The sequence below is a fragment of the Amphiprion ocellaris genome, chromosome 4, assembly GCF_022539595.1.
Source record: "Amphiprion ocellaris isolate individual 3 ecotype Okinawa chromosome 4, ASM2253959v1, whole genome shotgun sequence".
Lineage (NCBI taxonomy): Eukaryota > Metazoa > Chordata > Actinopteri > Pomacentridae > Amphiprion > Amphiprion ocellaris.
In genome coordinates this window covers 24,201,864-24,223,232 of record NC_072769.1, presented here as the reverse complement: position 1 = coordinate 24,223,232, position 21,369 = coordinate 24,201,864, and the positions used below count along the sequence as shown (strand labels likewise).

The 21,369-nt window shown below is 40.7% G+C and overlaps 1 protein-coding gene across 1 annotated transcript; it reads left to right on the top strand.

The window, feature by feature from the left end:
- The first annotated feature begins 1,094 nt into the window (after window positions 1–1,094).
- Window positions 1,095–20,255, top strand: nup133 (nucleoporin 133). The gene is made up of 25 exons (XM_023296738.3): window positions 1,095–1,353; window positions 2,697–2,812; window positions 2,994–3,097; window positions 4,258–4,491; window positions 4,782–4,952; window positions 5,483–5,638; window positions 6,121–6,191; window positions 6,725–6,872; window positions 7,772–7,922; window positions 8,973–9,127; window positions 9,397–9,488; window positions 9,925–10,088; window positions 10,358–10,452; window positions 12,523–12,747; window positions 12,829–12,951; window positions 13,104–13,203; window positions 14,319–14,582; window positions 14,960–15,093; window positions 16,273–16,431; window positions 17,612–17,747; window positions 18,051–18,169; window positions 18,865–18,945; window positions 19,051–19,115; window positions 19,659–19,747; window positions 20,002–20,255. Exons 1-25 carry the CDS (start codon window positions 1,226–1,228, stop codon window positions 20,136–20,138), a joined length of 3,417 nt encoding a protein of 1,138 aa, XP_023152506.2. The 5' UTR covers window positions 1,095–1,225; the 3' UTR covers window positions 20,139–20,255.
- The last annotated feature ends 1,114 nt before the right edge of the window (window positions 20,256–21,369 follow it).

Below are 21,369 nucleotides of genomic sequence, written 5' to 3'. Positions count from 1 at the left end.
CCCCACAGGCCACAGCCTCCACCAGGCTGTGGACGATCATCAGGAAAGGTGAAGGTGAAGGTCATGGTGGTTTGCATCAGATGCATTCAAGTAAAACTAATGAGCATTTAAACTTTACACTTGCAGTCTACACCCATTGAGTCAGATTTGTATTTGAAGGCTGTGTGAAGGGTTATAAACCCATTTTATGTAACTTAACTTTAATTTTGATATTTAAGCCTCAGCTCCAAGATGTCATATCTTATAGTGTGAATGGTTAAAATGTCTGAAGATTATTTAAACATTATTAAAGGACCACTCCACCACTGTCACACATGAAGTTCAGCTGCTTGGTTGTGGTAACTCTGGCCTTGTATAGCCAAACGTAGCTGTCAGTCTGGAGAATGATCCAATTGCCCCATCTTATTGTTTTGCTGTTGGAAGAAAAAAGACAATCAAGTGAACCTGCTACAAATGAAAGTGCCAGTTTGTCTACATCCAGTAATCGCCACAACCTTCTCGACCTACAACCAGAGTATATGAGACAGTATGTGCAAAAGGCTGTGCTTGATTCTAAGTGATTCTCCAAGCTTCTCTATGTTGATTCACTGTAAATAGTTAGAAGTTTATCAATATTATACAATCAGCGATTGGATCTTTTTGTCAAAATGAGATGGGTATTTGTTCTTGTACTTATTTTTTTTTTGTAGCATTTTGTGTCATGTTGAGTATAATAAGCCATATAAATAATAAACATTTAATATGATGTACACATAATGTTAAATTAGTTTTGGTAATGAATTCATTTAAGTAACAGAAAATCTGAGGAGCCACTTGGGAGCTGAAATAGTCGGCTCTTTTTAGTGAGCTGAGCCACATAAGAACCGGCTCTATTAAAAGAGCCGGAATCCCTATCACTAAGTAGTACTCAGTATTTGAAACACTGACACATTTTCACAAACAAACCAAAGAAAAATGAAAGAATGGAAATCTGTCTGTTACAAGCTTTCCAACTTAAAAGTTTGTTTGGAGCGGACTGTTATTATCGTAGTTGTTCTGCTGACGCTGTTAATAAAGTTTTTTAAAGAATGAGCGGGCGCGACGATGACGTTTTATTCCAGCGACTTCACCGCGCGTTGTTTAGAGTAGACCTGTGGATGTGGTGATACGTCGTGTCGTTACGTTCATACGGTCACAATACTAGATATTCCTCGACTGTTGAACCGTTCGAGGTACCACTGCCGGCATGTTTAGCCCCCGCACCGCCCCGGGCTCCGGCCGCAGGCAGCAGGGCAGGACCACCGGGAGGAAGAGCCTCTCCGGTGCGGCCACCAGCCTTCTGTTCTCCCCGCGCAGGACGCCTATGTCGGCGAGGTGAGTGGAAACCAAGCACTCAGCAGTAACATTTTACCTTTCTTCTTGGAGACACACTCTGCTGCTCCTCTGTGAAATAACTGAAACGTAAAATAACTGGTTACCCACTGTAATTACTGTATATATTTTCCACTACACTTCCACTAAATTTCTTATATTTTATTTTTGTTATGTTTAAATTGATGCATTCTTGCTTCTGTTTTGTTCTTTAAATAGTTTTAGTAATGCACCAGCTGCGGCAGCACTCCCAGTTTCATTGTATACATTGTCATACAATGACAATAAAGGCTTTGATTTGATTGATTTGATAAAGACTGACAGATGAGGCCAGGATCCATTTGTTTGGCTTAGGAGTCCAGCATGATTGGTGTGAACCTGACCAGGATTTACCAGAGAAACACAAAGATACGGCTGTGGTGATACAGGGTTGCATGAGTGCCAAAGGTGTTGATGAGATGATATTTTTAGATGGCACCATAAATACCTGTGAATGCAAAATACTGTCCGACAAGATGACTGCCTGTCTGCAGAAGCTTGGCAGAGGAGGAATATTCCAGCATGATAACAATCCAAATCAAACTGAAAAAATCACACACGAGACATTTTGCCTGACTTGAATCTAACCTTTTGTGTGTTTTAAGATAAAGTCAGAGCATTACAACCCCTCCAGTGATCCAATAGCAGCTGAAAAAATGTCTCCTAAGCGTAATATACCATTTCTCCACAAATTTGGTATTTTCCATGCTGAGGAGAATTTAAAAATGTCACAAAAAATTGAGTTGTTTACAGAGCAGTGAAAAAAGCATTGAAGCTCAGTAATGTGTGTACTGACTTTTGTTACAGTGAGTTTCTATTATGGGGCCTGTATTTTAATATAGTAAATCCAAACTGTTAGTTTTTAATATTACATGAGAACAGATACTGTTTACTTATAAGATGATAACATTTTTAGTCATTTGACATTTAAATGATATATTCACTTCTGTTCTATACGGTACATCTGCTAATATTGTCTTGTGTGTATTAATGAGAAAAATAAGGCTGCAAATAACATTTTTTTTGCAGTCATGTGGGTTTTTTGTGTTTCTAACCCCCCCTCAAAATGATCATAATGATTTATGGCAAAGAAGAGCAGTAAATCGCCTCTGTTTGAAAGCAGTCTTTCACTATTTTTGCACAAAAAAATGATTAAAACCGGCTGCAGGATCATGATTTGATTAATTTTTCCAACTATAGTAAGAAGACTAACTACATTTATTGATACAGCCCATTCACTCCAGTCTCATCTCAGTATTCAGTTGATGAGAATCTGTCCCCACTGTCTTCATGTCTTTCTCCTCCAGGTCAACTCCCACCCGAGTGCAAAGTCATGCAGCTGCAGAAACCATCAACTATGACGTGCAGACCTTCGGCTCGTCGCTACCCGTCAAAGTGATGGAGGCGCTGACGATTGCTGATGGTAGGAGAAGCCTTATTGATTTCAGGGGTTTCAGACCAACAAATTCTATTTATTTTCTGTGACGTTCCCCAGCTGACTCTCCTCTTAATACACTTTCCTGGTTTTGAGGGTTTGTGAAAAGTAATGTATACCATTTTCCAGTGTTGCTTCCTTACAGTTTTGTATATGTTTGCTCCTCTAGCTGATGACCAGATATCAGTAAAGGTGAACGAGAGCGGCTGGGCATGGATGGTTTGTGGTGAGAGACTGATCATCTGGAAGATCTGCCAGACTGCTGTGGTCAAGGTGCAGTTCAGTTCCAATACGCCAGCCCACCGATGTATTCATGAAGGGAAAGAGCAGTCAAACTGTAGCACAAATAATTAATATGTAATGTATATTTAATGTGAAGCCACTATTGATGGATGGTCTGTAGTCAAGTGTGTGTTCGTTTTGAACAAACTAATGTGCCCTTAATGATTTAGGGAAGATATATATTGCCTCCTATATTTGCGAGAAATATAGGAGGGAAAGCAAATTAGTAGGTGAGTCTGTGGTCTATGGACAACCTGTTCCAGTCAGGTCAATTGAGAAGGTTAGGAAGCTTTTGGTACTGCGAAGATTTGTTGTGTGTGTTTGTGTTGTCATCAATTGGGATTGAAAAAAGGTTCTGCTTTGCTGCATCATTTTGACATTGAGTTGTGAGCAGTAATTTGTTTCAAAACTGTAAAAACATAAACACTAACCCGAAGAAGCATACCATTACCAACAGGGAATCCTGTCAAAGTCAAGGTTAAAACTCATCAATAAACGAAGATATAGCAATCCCAGGTTACTGCAACTGACCGACTAATTTGTAGTGACATAAATGTAAAAGTCCAAAAATACCAGTAAGAACTGTTGAGCTGTTGACCAATCGTTTAGCTGTTGTAATAAAACATTTTTCTCTCTTTGTTTTTTATAGTTTTGTTGCTCACTCTCTCTATGCCTATCGATGTATTTGCTTATATATGGTATATTGAAAAGAAAAAATGATGGGGTCATTGTTTATTAACTTTCCAGCCATTTGCACAAACTAGTTACTTATCATGTAGACAAAATCTGACTCGACACCACTGTACTCACCGGACGTACTCTGCTACATGTGCTGCAGACAGCATTGAGAGTGTTGTAAGCAGTGGAGTTGGCGCTGCTCTGCTGAACAAACTTTGTGTTGACACTGTTTCTAAGTGTCTTTTTTGTTTTGCACAACTTTCATAAAAACATATTGATGCATAACAGACAACACAAAGACAGATATTGATGTCTGTGATAATACCGGCTGATGTATCGACTGTGCTCTACTAAATTATTAACCAAAATGATTGACATCTTTAAATGATAGTGAGTTGCAGCCCTAGAGAAACCATGGACAAATGCATAACTGATATCTGTAAATTTTCAAACTACACTCTGTTTTCCTTCAGCTGTCTGTGTGTAAGGAGCTGCAGCTGCCCAGCAGTGAGTACAACTACACAGCCGACCTTGTGGCCGTGACATCGGCAGCTCCTCTGGAAGTCGCAGCCGTTCAGTCCATTTCTGTCCTGGCGGTGTCTGCAGAAGGAACAGCTCGACTCTGGCCCAACCTGTCCCAGGAGGGCAACTACACCGAGACAGATGTGGACTTGGGAGATCTGTGCAATTTTGTCTTTGCTGTCAGAGTAAGTAGATCCTTGGTAAATGTGATTTATTTTGATGCTTTTTCTAGCTTAAAATGTCAAACTTGGAAGCTGATTCATTACCAGAGTTGATCTAATACAGCAGAATAGTGAATCCATGAGTTTTTATTTCATTTGCAATTCATCACTGGGAACATAAAGATATCATACTGAAAAACTGGTGGTAAAATCATGTTTTAAAATCGTGTTTATACATTCAGTTTTACTCAAACAGACTGTTCCTACTGTTGTTATACCTCTGTCTTTCTTCACTTGACCCTCTTCTCTCTCAGGGTGGAAGCTTCGTCTTGTCGTCAGTGAAGGGTCAGCTGTTAAGAGCGAGTGCGGATTTGTCTGGAAAGCTGCAGTATCGAGCCCTTCAGCAGGGTCAGGGCATGCTGTCTGGCATCGGGCGTCGTGTTTCCAGCCTGTTTGGCATCCTCTCTCCGCCAGCCAACGACACAGTGAGTCATACTAAGAGATTCCACTTTGATCGGTTCATGTTTTTGCTCAGTTGGTCAATTTTACAGTGAAATGCTGCTAAAAGACTCTCTACAAAAACAATCTTAGCGAACACTAACATGTTTGTTAGTAAGGCCGTAGCATCCTTAAAACAAATTACATGCTGATGTTGCCACAAGCAAGCACACATTATGTGTGATAGCTTGCGAGTTCAAATTCATGATGTCACAGAGGCAGAGCTGTAGATCTGTTGGAGTTATTGATCTGAAGGCATCCCCGTCTAAACTGTCTGTATTGGATTGTATGTTATGTATATTAAAAATAAAACAAAAACTACTAGCCAGTATATTATTGCAAAATTTTGCCATGGTTGGAAATTAGCATTTTGTTTTGATGCAGATCCAAGAACTATTTAAACAAATACTATGGCACAGGATGAGAAGCCGAATAGTGAATGCGCTTGTTTTTTACTGTCAGTTGAAGCGTTTTCAGCACGGTGAACCTCTCCGATCTGATTCTGTTTCCCCTGCAGCTACACAGTGTGCTGTGGGTAGAGGGAACCAGCTGCCTGTACACACTAACTAATTCCAGTCTGAGTAAATGGGAGGTGGACGACAGCTCGGAGCATCAGATCCTCAGCTGGGATGTCAGCAGAGCTCTGACCGAGAGCATCGCAGACGCCATCTGGGTCAGTACAAGGATGCACGTGACCACATTTAAAAATGATACACAACGGTTTTTTGTTTTGGGTTTTCTTTTGCGGCAAAGAAAGCAAAAATAAATTTAGCAGATCACGTTTTTGTTACATCAGTTGAGGCACTAAAATACCTGCAAAACTTTATTGAAATCATCTCTGGACATATCCATGCGTGCTTACATTTACTATGAACTCCACAGTATCATTGTGGCAAAATGTGAGCAGAAAAGCGTCAGGTTCTTTGTGAAGGAAGACAGATTTAAATATGTAGTGTTGGTTAACACATTGTACAATATTAATAAAGATCCCACATTGTTTGCAGCTTTAAGGCTAACCTAGCTAGCCTGCTGTACCTTATAGGCAAGAACTGGTACACTGCCAAAATGTCTGAATTATTTAATTTATACAAAAAAATGGGCAGCAGTGATGGGTAAAACACACAACCTGTTTGCTGAGAATGTCTGTTCCACCAGGGGTCAGAGAGCAACTACGAGGAGATGAAGGAAGGGGCGAATGTGGCGTATCTGGATATGAAGCTCAGCCAGTAAGTGTCTTTTATCTTCCTGTGAGTTGTTCAATCGCAAGTCATCAGAGTTTGTTAAATTTATATGATGTTGCATAAGATTCTTCTCAAATTCATCTTTGAAAGTTCAATTTATTCTGCATTTAACGAGTGAGCAACACTGTTGTTTTCTAAGTATAACATTGTGCACACTGTAGAGTAAGTCGCTACCACATTTCCTGGTTAAATTATTACCCAAAGATTTTTTGAGGGAAAAAATCAAAATGTAACAGATTGAAAGACACATTTTTTTAGGCTTGTATATGTGAAACAGTTGAACACAATGATAAATGATCTGATGTGATCTGCAATGATTTGCGATGACTGACTTCTTTCAAATATTTTCTTGACTTAATTTTTTTTTCTGTACAGCGTTTGGAGTTATTTGATAAAACAAAAATTTTACATAGCATTACTTTTGAAAACATCCTGGCTTTACTCCTAGCGCTTAAAACTTTACCACAGTACTGTGTCACAAGCTGAACTGAGCCAGACTCTGTGTTGTGTGCTTTTAGGGCCGGTCTGGTGGTTTTGGCTGCAGCCTGGCACCCGTCAGACACTCCCTGCCTGGCCTACTTCTGCCTGGTCACCCTGGAGGACAGCGGAGCTGCCATCTCCGATTCTTTCACGGTGGAGGTCACCAAGTACAGCTCTCCATTCCAGGTCAGTCCTGATCCTGATACTGAACTAAAATTCACTTCAGTTTGTCACAGGATCCAGAGCCTTCTGTACTGTATATATGAAAGGTTCAGTTTGATCATTTCATCTGCCTCTCTTCATTTCTCCGCCAAGGAACGGCGGCAGAGTTATGTGGTGATCGGCGTTTGTCTAATGTAGGATGTTAATCTGTCCTTCTGACTGTGTGCAACATTACTCAACAACAGACAAACGCACTTGTTTGAAATTTTCAGGGAAGGTCAGAAATGACACAAGGACCAAGTGATTAGATTTTGGCAGTGATGCCGCTTATAGTCTGGATCCACGGATTTGTTAAAGATTTCTGTATCAGTGTGAGATAGCGGCACGGTGTCACTGTAACTATGACGACAAGTGATCTGCCTGCTGACGATCACATGATTCCGATCCTACTACAAATCCACTGCTGCAGATTTATCCGTCATAAATCGTACAATGACTGAGCAGCCTTGACTGAGCAGTACTGCTCTCTCTGAGTGCTTCTCTTGTTGATTTTGTGCCATGCAGACTATTGCAGTCACTTTTTTTATTTCTGCCTCCATCTCAGTGTAATGGAGGAGAATAGAATATAATTTGTGCTTCTGCAGTCACTGAAAAAGGGGATGTGAGGCATCTTTGGAAGAAGATGCAGCTGTCATTTTTTAGATTAAAGCATTAAAGCAGCACAAATGAAATTGCATCCACCTTCCATTGGTGTGGCTGTAAAAATCTGATGGTTGTCTCAAAATAAGTGAATCCAAAACTACCTACCAACTTGTTCTGAATTTCTAGATTTCCTCTATGATTTAGGAGAGTTCCTCTCATAAAAATAGGAGATACGCACTTTGATTTTAAAAGCTTTTCGTCATGCTGTGTTATTTCTTCAGAGTGAGGAGGCCCTGCAGGCCACTCGGCTGGTGTTGCCACGCTGCCCCGGCTCCACCGCTTTCCTCTACAACGAGGAGCTGGTGTTCGCCTGCTCCACAGGAACCAGCAGGGGGGGACTGCCTGATGAGAAGATCAGCTTTAACTCACCGGGTGAGGAGAGGCACTTCTGCATATCAGATGTTAAGATGCCAACTATGAATTAGGCCATATGCCTTGTTCACATTTCTCTTTCTCATTTGGAACCATCTCTGTTCTACTTCCTGTAGTAGTGTATTACCACTAGATAGGATTTATGAGAAAATAATCATTGGCTTTGAAAATTAACTAATATCTGATGACAAATAATCCTTTTAAATGGGATTTTACAGGTCAAACACTGATGGAGTTTTAAAAGACTGCAGTGATCATGAGGTCATTATAGGTCATTAAAGGTTTTACAAGTAATCATAATTAATAAAGTGACAATAATACATCCTAGCAGCATCAAATCAGTAATGCAAATGTAAGTTTATTTCTATAGCATCATTCTACAACAAGGAGAGTTAAAGTGATTAACTGGTCTTCACACCATTTTCTTTTTGCCTATAATTAGCAAAATCTGTCTCGTGCTTTATGTTTTGTATCACTGACCATAAGTAAATTAATGTGTGGAGCTTATATGAATTATTTTTAAGAAATTAATCGATTGTTTGCTGCCTATCCAGAAACACACTGTTTTAAAGGATGAATTTAGCATATTGTTAGGAAAAGCTGGTTACTGTTGATATATGTATGAAATAAACAAATGAATGCTCACTAATTCCAGAATAATATTGTTCTGGCATATTTTCCATACTTTTGCCAGTATGATGGTGAAATGGGAATTAATTTGCACTTAAGGTACTGTTGAAGTGTCTTAAATATTTTGCTTTCTATTTAACTAGCTGAACCCTGCAGAAAAATAAGTAAAAACTTAAACTTCACAACCACCAGCTTCACAAGTTAGGAAAAATGTTTTGTTTACTGATTAATGAAGAAAAAAACATAAAGAGATTAGCTGACGAAGACACAAATTTTTAGTTAATTCAGGGTACTTGTTCACTAAGTATTGCTCTTATTTACATTAATTCTTTTTGTTTGGGCTTAAAAATGTGGGAGAAGTAAAAACCAGATAGATTGATGATCTGTCTGTGCTTTGTGCTGACGACTCCGTTTCTCCAGGTGACGGTGTACGTGGAGGAGGCTGCTGCGCCAACCTGCCGGTGTTTTTCTCCCAGAACAGCGGCCTGCTGGCTTTGGTGGCCAGAGAAAGCGCTTCCATCCTGCCGGAGACCATGGAGGACTCTCTGTGCTCCTCACTGGCTGCAGGGCCAGAGGTAAAACTCTAACAGTGCCTGCAGAGTAACGATCTTTAGATAAAGACTAAAAGAGCAAGAGGAAACTTAAATGAGACCTGTTCAGGATGTACTCTGCCTTCACCCAAAGTCATCTGGGAAAGGCTTCAGCCACCGTCACCCCACAGAGGATAAACCAGAGTATAGAAGATGAATGGAGAAAATTGCACTGAACTATGTGAACCAGTCTTTACTTGATTGTGACTAAGTCTATCTTGAATTTGGAATTTTTTTTTGTTGTTGTTTTTAAGGTTTCAGCGATGGAGACTCCGACCAGAGCAGAGCCTGTAGCTCAGGAGGACAAAACCAGACTTCTGAAGGCAGCCTTCCTGCAGTTCTGTCGGTACGTAAATAAACAGCTTCCAGATACCTTTTAAAATATGGAATATTTAATTGAGAGTCTTCTGAATCATCCATTGTACAGTATGTGCAAGGTATCAAAGTTACTAGTTTCTCAGTGTGGAAGTAAGAGAGGAATGTTGTTCTGATCTTTCATGTTCTTCTTTTCATTTGTTACTCAGTAATTTGTGGCACTTTGTTACCAACATGATGCATGCCATTAGTGTCTCTCTGGAGAGATTGACTGAAAATGTTTCTTTTTTTTCATTTTTATAGTCAGCATCACATCTTCCCTTGAACAGTTTGCCTATTTAAAACCTATCAACACATTTGGCCATACAGCACTTCCTAAGAATTAAATCTAACCTTTCTAAACTCATGATACAAGCATATAGTTCCTTTAATATTCTAGATTAATAATATTTCCCTCTCCTTGTCAGTAATGACCTGGTTGGGGCTCAGACAGTCACAGATGAGCTCTTCCCTGCTGACGGTGATGGAGAGGAGGGAGCTGAGCTGGACAACATGGTGACTCAAATCAACCTGGACCTGGTGGACGATTACCCGGCTTCTGACCCCCGCTGGGCCGAGTCGGTCCCCGATGGTGAGGAGGGCAGCGAAGTGGATGAACAGAGTGAACAACCATCCGTTAAAAAGTTTCAACATGTCATAGTATTGGATGAGCTTACTGCCTGAAAGCTGCCAAATGCTGCCCTCTCTCTACTGAAACGGCTTTTAAGCCAGGAATTGAATTATTAGAAACAAACAGACACACTTTCAGCCACTGTTTGCCGCTACTTTGTGTTTAATATTTTGCATTGTGTTTGCTATTTTTTAGCGTTTTTAATTTTTGTTTTGTTTCTGCTGTTTCAGAGAGTGCCGGCTTTCCTCTCACCTCTCTTATCATCCTCCACCAACTAGAGGACAAAATGAAGGCTCATGGGTGCTTCATGGACTTTTTGCTCCAGGTAAAGACACGTACTTATTTGCACACATTAATGTGCATGTAGCAGCTACAATATTCCCTCAGTGTCCATTTTATTAGGTACACCTGCAAAATCTGTTGCAATTAATACAACAGCTCTGCCACAGCATCTATCTTCTTCTCATTTGTTGACCTTGTGAAAGGATACGCAAATTCAGTTATATGTGACATGCACGGGGTCACATGTCCCATTTAACAACAAGAAAAGCACTCAGAGAGCGCAGTACTCCGCCAAGGCTGCTCAGTCTTTGTATCATTTCCGATGGATGAAATCTTTAGTAAGAAATGACCTTGCACTGAGCACAGGTGTGTGTTAAGCATGTGTGCATTATGTTCAGATACTGGATTGCGTGACCTAAATAGGTAGCGGGCGGCGGGAATTGATGGGACTCAGAAACACCCCACAATTTAATCAGTTGTTCCTTGTATGATGTCTGATGGATAAGTCCTGATAAGTCTGCAGCGGTGGATTGGTAGTAGGATCACAATCATGTGATCGTCAGCAGACAGCTGACGAAGTGTTCACTTGTTGTCATGGTTACAGTGACGCCGTGCCGCAATCTGGCAATGATACAGAAATCTTTAATGCATCAGGTGGATGCAGACTATGAGCCGCATCACTACCTAAATCTAATGAGGTGGTCCTTTTGTCATTTCTGACCTTCCCTGAAGATTCCATCCAAATCCGTTATTTCATTTTTTAGTAATGTTGTGCACAGACAGGTGGATTCACAGAGGGCCAAACGTACACCAATCAGTGGAGTAATTAGCTAAATCTTATATGTCTGAGGTAATTATTAGTGATTATGTTAAACTGGACAACATCATATTGAGAGTTGCCTTATTGTTTGTAATTCCTATTTACATGCGGAGAGGCCAAATATTAGAAACACGTGAATATAATGCAGTCCAGTACAACACAATCACCAGCTATTATCAAAACTAAAAGCCATAATTGAGTGAACACTGATGTGGTGGCTTCTTGAAGAACTGAACATTTAGGCTTCATGAAAGTAGCCTGACTGACAAAACACTTGTACCAGAGTACATCAGACTGTATAGATTACACACAGTCTGAAAACATCTAGCCTATGTCATTTAACAAAACAGCATTTTTATTTTATATGTCTGAATAAATAAAAATGGCATGTCTCCTGCTGTCATTGCAGTTGTAAACGGAAGTTTAAATACACATCTAAAGACCAGGCAGTCTTGAGTTTCCAATGACTCCTATAACTATTCATCTTCTATGATAGAATTGTTAAAACACATGCACATACATTTTGACTCGTTCATAAATTCAGTATAGTTCTTCTAGGAATATGGTGAAATCTGCTAGGTCAAAAATATACAAACACTTGAATGTCAGGTAAGTCAGTTGGAGCCATTTCAAAACAGTCCATGACTGCAGTTTTACATCACCATGAGCCGAGAGGCTGCTGTGTCATAAGGAAGCTTTTCTGCTAGAAGAGACACCTTAATGTTCAACTAAAATTTGCTACGGCTCACCAAAGGCCTTCTAGAGGATAGCTCTGTGGTCTGATGAAACAAAAACTTAGTAGGAGAGAAAGCGAAGCCCTTAACCCCCAAGAACACTCAGCCTACGGTCAAGCATGGTGGTGGTAGTATTATTCTCTGGGGCTGTTCTGCTGTCAGTGGAACTGGTGCTTTCCACAAAATAAATTGAATAAAGAAGGAGGATTAACTCCACATTCTTCAGGAAAACCTAAAATGATCAGCCAGAAAATTGGATTTTGGATGCAGTTGGATGTTTGAACAAGACAATGACCCCAAACAGACATCATAAATGATAAAGAAATGATTTTGTCACTTTTCGAGAAGACCTAAAATATATTTATGAAAAACCAGACTGCAAGATTGTTTGTGTGAGGATGCATGTGCTGTAATCATTCCTTCAAAATCAGAGTTGTAGGAGTCGTTGGAGACGCACGACTGCCATAGAGTACATGGTCTTTACAAGTTCATGTGAATTCTGTGTACTCACTGAGCAGCAACAGTTTTTAAGATTCATCACACACTTCTCTCCTGTTAGGTGGGTCTGCTGGACCGGCTCAGTCAGGTGACAGTGCGTTCATCTCCCATGGCAACACGCCTGCTGCTGTGTGAACACGCTGAGAAGCTGCAGGCGGCCATGGTGTTAAAGAACCACCACACCAAACATGCCGAGCTGGTCAACCGGGCCATCAGCAGCGCACTGCAGAGGAGCAACACCTCGGTGCCGCCCAGCCTCACTGCGGCTGACGTCTTTTTCAGAGAGGTCTGTGTGTGACTGTGTGAAAATGTCTACATAGTTTGGAAGTCGGATGGCTGCTGGACTGTTGTTTTGGTGCCTTCACAGGTATCGCAGATCTCCTCGGTGTTTGACTGTCTGCTGGAGGAGGAGGAGCGGAGTCTGAAGGAGAACCCAGTCGACTCGGTGCAGTGGGCCGAGGTGGTCATCACAGTTAATAACATCATCAAGGTAAACGCACAGTTCAGCACTTCATGAAGGGTGATGTGCACTAACCAGACAGAGAAGGCAAACGATTAACTCAACAAATGCACTTTAAATAGTGATAATATATGAAAAGTTGTACTGTGTGTGTGTGTGTGTGTGTGTGTGTGTGCGTGCAGGACATGCTTCAAGCTGCAGGTCAGTACAGAGAGACAAAGGCCTCGATGTACAGAGCTTCTGAAAATCCTGCTGCAGAGCCTGAGTACATCCCATGGACAGGTAATATGAGTTCACCTCCTACTTTTTTAGCTCTGAATTTATTTGGGCACTGATAGCAGAAAGTTTAAAAAATCATTGAAAGCATGAAGTAAAGTCATATGCATCCCCAAAATGGCTTTTCTGTTAAGATGTTAACGTAAGGTTTTGGATTTTAGACCACCACAATTAATTTCTGTGGGAACCTTCCTTCCCTGAATGGCGTACAGTTTCTGGACGTCTTCTGCTTCTGTTTCATGTATACTCACTGTGTGCTCATTTTTCACTGCAATATAAAGTCCTGCACCTCTAAGGAAGCAGCACAACCACAGCTAAGCACAGAGAACTCAGAAATGTCTTTTGTGCAGTTTAGAAAAGTTAGAATCTCATAAATCATGACAAAAGTCACAAAGAAAGTTACATTTCTTTGATTATCATATTTACAAGAAAGAAAAACTGAAATCAAGACGTGCAGCATTTTTCCAAGGGACCACAGGTGTTACCAGTACTGGAAAAAATGTTCACTATATGTTATATATATTTTAATACTTACATTTTTAGAATTCATAATTTTGTCTTCTCTGCTCTAAGAACATCCTGCAGTTCAGTTCAGTTCAATTTAGCAGAAAATCCCTGAAATTCTAACCGCTGGTCACATTGAGTCACTTAAGTTGTGCTGAGGACTGCCCAGCTTTGTTTTTGTTTTGTTTTTTTAGCTTTTGCACTTGTTTCTCTGATAATTGCCATATGTTTTGTCATGATTTCTTAATTTTAAAGATAACCTGCCTTTAAAACCCACTGAGAGGTTTTGGGATTCGGAGGGTTAATATTTACCCTGAAAATAGAACACATTGTTGTTATTATTGTGACACACTTGCCTGTTTTTCTCACATCATTCACAAGGACCTACTCAGAAAATCTCTTCAGAAGCTCTACAGGACACCTTCAATATCAGAATACTGAATACTGGAGGATGTAAACATTTTGACTACAAGTAGCTGCCTTATTAATTCAAGCCTTTTCTTATTTATCTCAATGCTGTGGGAAGTTGAAGACTTTAAATTCAGAATATCCAAGTGCTTGTTGGAGTAGAATAAATTATTAAGCCCTTTTCTTCCTCCTGACCGTTCCTCCTGCAGCATCAGGCGGTGTGGGTGGCGTTCGCACCGTCATCTCCCGCCAGCACGAGGTCATCCTGCGCTCAGTGTATCCACATGCAGATTCAGAGCTGCGCAGTGCCCTTTGTGAGCAGCTGGTGGCGCTGTTGGACATCTACCTGGGCGGCTATGTGGCCCAGCTGACCTCTCTCCAGCAGCAGAGGCCCCCAGGAGCCCAGCAGGAGCGTTGCAACAGCCTGGAGATGGAGTACAGCCAGCGGCGCTCCGAGCTGCTGGCACCGCTGCGTAAGTGGACCATTAAAGAGGACTGAAGGTCTGAGAACTAAGATTGATATCATAGACATCAAACACTACAGACCAACTCATCATGGATTGTTGTGACCAATACTGATTGTGATATTTAAAAGATTAAAGCATCTAATAACAGAGTGAGCTGGTGGCTGAATAGGGAAGATGCGTTTTGTGTAACAATGTTCTCTGGTCCGTTTTTTCCTGCCTTTATATGGATGGAGGCAAAAATGCTGGATAATATTTCACATAAATATTGATAGCAGAGACTCATAACTAATGTAGATCAAGGAATCCTGAATATTGAACATCACTTGACACTTTGCTTTCCAGTTTTGTGTTTGTGTTGTGACTGTGCCTGCTGTGTGCTGCAGTGGAGCTGGGTCAGTACCAGTGGGTGGCAGCGCTGGCTGAGAAGTACTGTGACTTCGACATCCTGGTTCAGATGTGTGAGCAGACCGACAACCAGAGCCGCCTTCAGAACTACATGGCCAAGTTTGCTGATCAGGTAGAAAAGTTTTCCGTACAAAAGCTGAAGATCTGGTGTGCTGTTCAGATTTTATGTCCTGCTTAGTCTGACAGTAACAGATGATGCAGAGATAGATCTGACAAACTCAGTTCACTGATAGACTAAAATCCTCTCAAACAAAACGGCCCATCTGTTAATTTTTTTTCAGCAAAGTTGCCACATTCATCATACATCCATTTCTTCTTACAATTAAAGGATATTAAGACTTTCAAGAGCATAACGTCACTCAGAAAGTAATAAATGTAAGGTGTAGTGTGGGTATCCTGTGGTTTAAACCAAACCTGGGATTATTTTATTTGTGAGAAGCTGGTGTCCTCTAAGCTGTGTGCTACAGCCCCAAATAGATCAACGCATCCTTGTTTTTCTGTTTAAATACACTGCCCGCCCAAAAAAAAGTCGCACACTCTAATATTTTGTTAGGCTGCCTTTATCTTTGCGTGTAGCACACATTCACTGTGGCACTATTTCGATAAGCTTCTGCGATGTCACAGCATTTCTGTCAAGAGATGCATTCATTTTCTACCAAGATCTTGTATTGATGATGGGAGAGTCGGGCCGCTGCACAAAGTCTTCTCCAGCACATCCCAAAGATTCTCAGTGGAGTGGGCTGAGGTGTGGACTCTGGAGGCCTAGCCATGTGTGAAAATGACGTCTCATGATCCCTGATCCACTTATTCACAATGTGAGTTCCATGAATCCTGGCATTGTCATCTTGGAACATGCCCACTCCATCAGGGAAATACTCCATTGAAAGACCTGGTCATTCAGTATATTCAGGTCGTCAGCTGACCTCATTCTTTGGGAACATAACGTTGCTGAACCTGACCAACACCAGATCATAACCCTAAACCCCACAGGCTGGTAGGCACTAGCAGTACTTATCCAATAGAAGGCTCTTACCTATTTGCTTAGTTAAACCCAGGTGGTGACTTTTTTTTGGACAGGCAGTGAATATTTGTCAGATTCATTACCTGCCATTATCACCCCCAGACTGTTTGTTTTGTACATCAGGTTTCACATAATGACATATCCTCGTTTTTACCAGCACACACTGACATGTGTACACACTCACACAAACGGGCTGGATACAAAAAACGTTGTATCCATATAAACACACACTGATGCTCTCTTTGTCCCATGTGTCCTTTTTTGTTGTAGAACTTTGCCGACTTTCTGTTTCGTTGGTACATGGAGAAGGGAAAGAGGGGGAAACTGCTGTCCCAGCCAGCAGCTCAGCACCAGCAGCTGGCCAGCTTCCTGCACGCTCACCAGCACCTGAGCTGGCTGCACCAAATCCACGTCCACGACTACCACAGCGTACGACACAGACACACACACACACACACACACACACACACACACACACACACACACACACACACACACACACACTATATGCTATATTCAGAATATTATCGCCACTTCCCCTTGATATCTGACAGCCCTTTCTGATGTCAGCAGTAACCACTGTCTTGGTCTCCTTCCTTCCTTCCTTCCTTCCTTCCTTCCTTCCTTCTTTCCTTCCTGCCTTCCTTCCTTCCTTCATGCCTTCCTTCCTTCATGCCTATCTTCACCTTCCTTCCTTCCTACCCGCTTTCCTTCCTTCATGTCTTCTTCCTTCCTGCCTTCCTTCCTTCATTCCTTTCTTCCTGCCTTCATTCATTCATTCATTCATTCATTCATTCATTCATTCTTTCTTTCCTGCTGTCTTTCCTGCTTCCCTTCCTTCCTTCCTTCCTGCCTTCGTCCCTTCCTGCTTTCCTTCATGCCTTCCTTCCGTTTTCTACAGTATCCTTTCTGCTCAAGTTAACAAGCACACACACATTCTGTTAAACACACACATGCTTAGAAGCTTCCTGTTTCAACATGTGGCCTCAACATAAGTCAATCATTCTGGTTTGAGCACATTTATCACATTTTATTCACTTTACTGGCTTATTCCTTTGTTGTTTTGGGGTTTAATATATCTCTGTAATTAGTATTTATTTATTTACTTTGGTAACCATATAGAAGAAAGTAAAATCATGAGTTGTTAACCTTAGTCATAAGATTACTCTTATGGATTCTCTTATTCGCTGCTGCTTTTTTTAACATGAATATCAAGCCATTGTGACTCTTCACCATGTTGGAGTTCATTTACTTGGCATTATACTTTCCTAGCTATATTCGTTATTGAACTTAATAATGAAAGAAGGTGAGACTGTTTATTTGTACAGGCTCTGAGGAGACTTACACATTTTGGAATGTAAAGCAGAATTTGCTTTGAGTTGATTGATTAGTTAACGGTCACTCGGTCACAACTTTAAAACTGTAAAGCATTATTTAATTGAATTATTTGACTAATATCTGTGTGTTATTTAAAAATAAATGCAAACAAGGAAATAAAAGAGAAGAAAACATACTTGATATTTGTAGCACACATTAATATTTAATAATGTTCCTGTAAAATGCAGTTTTTAATGTGAGGTTGAGTTAGGTGTGGTGTGCTTGTCTGCAGGCCTACAGGACCCTCTACAACCAGGCCAACATGGAGACACGTTACTTTGTGAAGAAGAAGACTCTGCTGGCTCTCAGTAAGCTCACGGTGTTGGCCTCCGACCTGCCGGAGGACACGCTCAACAAACAAGTGGAGGGTAAAAACACATCCTGGTCATCAATCAGTCACTATTTAAAATGTAGGATAAAAATCACTGTATGAAGGTGTGTTTGAACACTGGATATTTCTTAGTTTTTTTTTCTGTCAGTTCACTGTGTCACCTCTTATTTGATTGCTTTTTTAAGACATGTTTTTTTCCGCTAATTTTCCGCTAATGAAATTTCAGGAGATCTTCACATTGTATAAATGCAAGGCACTTTGAAAAACTGTGTAGAGCAGTATGCACTGTTGAACGTGTCCTGTAGCAAGACTTGATGCGGTCGTTGATCTGTCCAATCAGACATCGTGGAGCAGGAACGCTTCCTGCTGCACCAGGAGACTCTGCCTCGACAGCTGCTGGAGGACAAACAGCAGAACCCCGACACCATGCCTCTGCTCAGCGCTCACAACCTCATACAGGTGAAAACACACACAGACACCTCGACTCATGACTACTAGACACCGTTTACACCTGGTATCATCGCTTGATTTGTATCTGGATATGTCTGGAATATGATCAGATCCCAGACCACATTTGGACAGACTGATGTTTTTTATGGGATTACATGTAATTAAATACAGTCTGTGCCACATTCTTGTTCTTAAAACAGATCAGTCCCACCGTTTGAAAGTCTGCCTCCTTCTGCTAACTCAACCAGCCCAATAACAGCCACAGGTAGCAGCAGTAACGTGAGCTCAACAGTAGAAAACAAAATGGAGGATCAAATTGTGGGCATAACAAATGTAACAAGAGCACTTGAGTTATCGTCATCATAAGATTAAGCATTTTCTGGTCAGGGCACATACCGTCTGAGCAGTTCCTGTTCTGTTTCCCAACTGGCCTGACTGTGTGCAGCACACTATTATCCTACTGTCTGTATGTTTTATTTCTCTCCACTGTCTCTTTTAAAAGAGTTACAACTGATCATTTTTAGTTACTCATAAAAAAAAACATCAAAACATAAGTTTAATTGTGTTAAAATCGGGCTGAAATCTGCCTTTTTCCAGAAGAAGAAAACAAGATTTCCTCTGCTGATACTAGTCAGAAGTATCAGTGTAAGCACAGAGGGACAGAACAACTCGAGTACATTTCAGTATTTCTTCCTCCCCTGCAGCTGTACATCTGTGATGACAACAGGCGAGCCAACGAGTACGACTTCAAGAAGGCTCTGGATCTGCTGGAGTACATCAACGAGGTAGCTTCCTGTTTTTATTGGCGCCGATGTGTTCGAGGCTTGACGAGTCGGGCTTGAGGGCAGCTAAAAGTCAATTTATGTGCATTTTCTGTGTTCATATTGCAGGAGGACACTGTAGACATCGACTCACTCAAATGTGAGATCTTGGGCAAAGCACTCAGGAGAGATGAGTAAGAGTCACATTTTTATCAAGTCGTTCAACTCGGACGCTGAAGATTTACCTAAATAATCACTGGTATTTATGTTACTCGAACATAGTGATGTGATATCGTGGTTCACTGTCTACATACTACATAGTTTGCAGCAAGAAAAGCTCCAGACATACAGTAGGTAGAGCAGACAGATACAGACTGGCTCCTAAACACAGTGCAGTATTCAAAGAAGTTGGCAGAGACTGAAACACTGAGCCAACAGAGTGAATAAATAACACTGAACTTGCCAAGCGATCACAAACACAACTACACACAAGTAAATGATAATACTGCTCTGTAACTGCTGGATCTGGTCCACTTCACCACATTCACTTGTTTCTGCTGCTCCCTAGTGGACAAAAAGCTGCTTGTCGTTGCAAGTTTTCCTTTTTCATGTCTCTGATGGAAGATTTTGTACAAATCCAGTTTTGGAAAACAAAAAGTAGGAAGCTATGCATTAAAGCAGAGGCTTGGGATGTTTAGTTGTACATGTTGTCTGACTTGCTGCTGCATGCCTTTCAGCTGGTCCTCTGCTGATGGGAACGACGACCCGCTGGAAGCAGCCAAGGACAGCATCTTCATCAAGATCCTCCTCAAACTCATACAGGAAGGTGAGAAACCAGTGAGGGGGTTCAATCCTGCAGTCTTTTTCAGCCACACACCATCAGACTTAGATTTAAAATAATCAGTCAGGAAGTATTTTGTTGAGTATAACATAAATACACTCTAGCTCAGGTATCAGAAAAGATGGAATCAATCGGTTTTCTTAGTTTGGTATGTATTTAGTCATCCAATTCAAATCCATTCTCATATTTAAGAAAATATTTGAGAATAATCATTAAAAGATGAACTCTCCTCCATCCAGGCGTTCCTCTGCAGACGTACCTGCCCGACGTCAAAGAGCTGCTGGAGCTGGACGAGCTGAGCAGTTTGAAATCAAAGCCCTATTTTGAATTTGTCCTTCGAGCCAATTATGAACATTACCTACAAGCCCAGATGTGACGGCTGCCTTCCCTCCCAGTAACACCCGCTGCACTTCTGCTCCTCTTTGCATTCAAATCATTTTCAAAAGTTGTTTAATTGTCCTCTTTTCTAAATAAATGTGTTGGTATTTCTGAACTTGGACTGATATTTTTATAAGAATGTACAGCAAGGTCAGTATGCCATTGTTATCCTCATTATTCCTCAAAGCCAAGCAACTATAATCTCAGTAAAACTTAAAAGCTTCTGTATTTCAGGGGCACATCTCTGGGTTCTGCTGTCATTTACTGACGCTTAGGAGATAAGATGTAAAGAATGGTAAAGAATTTTAAGTGTGAAGAAGTGATCAAATAGCAGTGGGAGTTCAACATTTATTTATTCACAGAAGAGAACATACACCATAAGTAAAATAAGACTGGAAGGGTCTGTTTTTAGTATCATGGAAGTAACTTGTCAATTTTGTTAATGCTCAGAAAATAGTAAAAAGATGCGTGCAGAAGAAATCTTAAACTGGAGGAGTGTGGGACATCGTATCCTCATCCTTTCAGATTCCTCATGAAGTCCATTTGGATTCAGCTTTCAGTATGTACAACTACAGTTAATGATGAATAAATACATCATTGCAGAATCAAACAGCTTAATAAGTGTCCACTGCAGTGCCTGAGAAAGTATTCACTGCCTTCAGAATATATTGTAGTGTTTTACAACACTGAATAAAAATGGTAATATATGATTTTTTTTTTTTTTTTTGTTGTCAGTTTAATGGGAGGGCTAGAAGTAACTCCTTTAACTGGTTTCAAATGCACGTTTGTTTTTGTATCACCTTTATTTTTGGACACTTTCACAAAAAAAACACTCATTTTACATAAAGGCAGAGTGGTTCAGAAGCTACAGCCATTTTAGACTGAAAATGTCAATCTAGTTTTGGTCCAAAATAAAGGGAAATGGGAGAAGTTAATGTGACGTTTTATATGAAGCCTATCAAGAAAAAAGATCTTGGAGAAACATAGTATTTAGCCTTTAAAAACCAGGATACACTTAACCACAGATTTCTGTTTTTGATTTAAATAATACAAACCAAGAACAATGGTAGAAATAGGCTTTTGTTATGTCATTCTGGGTTATTTAAGTGATAGATTGAAGAGAGAAATGCAAATTTTCTTCATATAGAAATGAATGAAACAAAAGAGTAAAGGTGAAATGGTTGTGATATGTTTTGTATCCACTGCAAATGTCCTTCTAGCTGCATGCA

Bases quoted from the DNA above. Each gene is read 5' to 3' on its own strand.
- nup133 (XM_023296738.3), top strand. From the start codon at position 1,226: ATGTTTAGCCCCCGCACCGCCCCGGGCTCCGGCCGCAGGCAGCAGGGC. The intron at 7,923-8,972 runs GTGAGGAGAGGC...CCGTTTCTCCAG, and splicing joins GATCAGCTTTAACTCACCGG to GTGACGGTGTACGTGGAGGA. The intron at 12,748-12,828 runs GTCTGTGTGTGA...GTGCCTTCACAG, and splicing joins CTGACGTCTTTTTCAGAGAG to GTATCGCAGATCTCCTCGGT.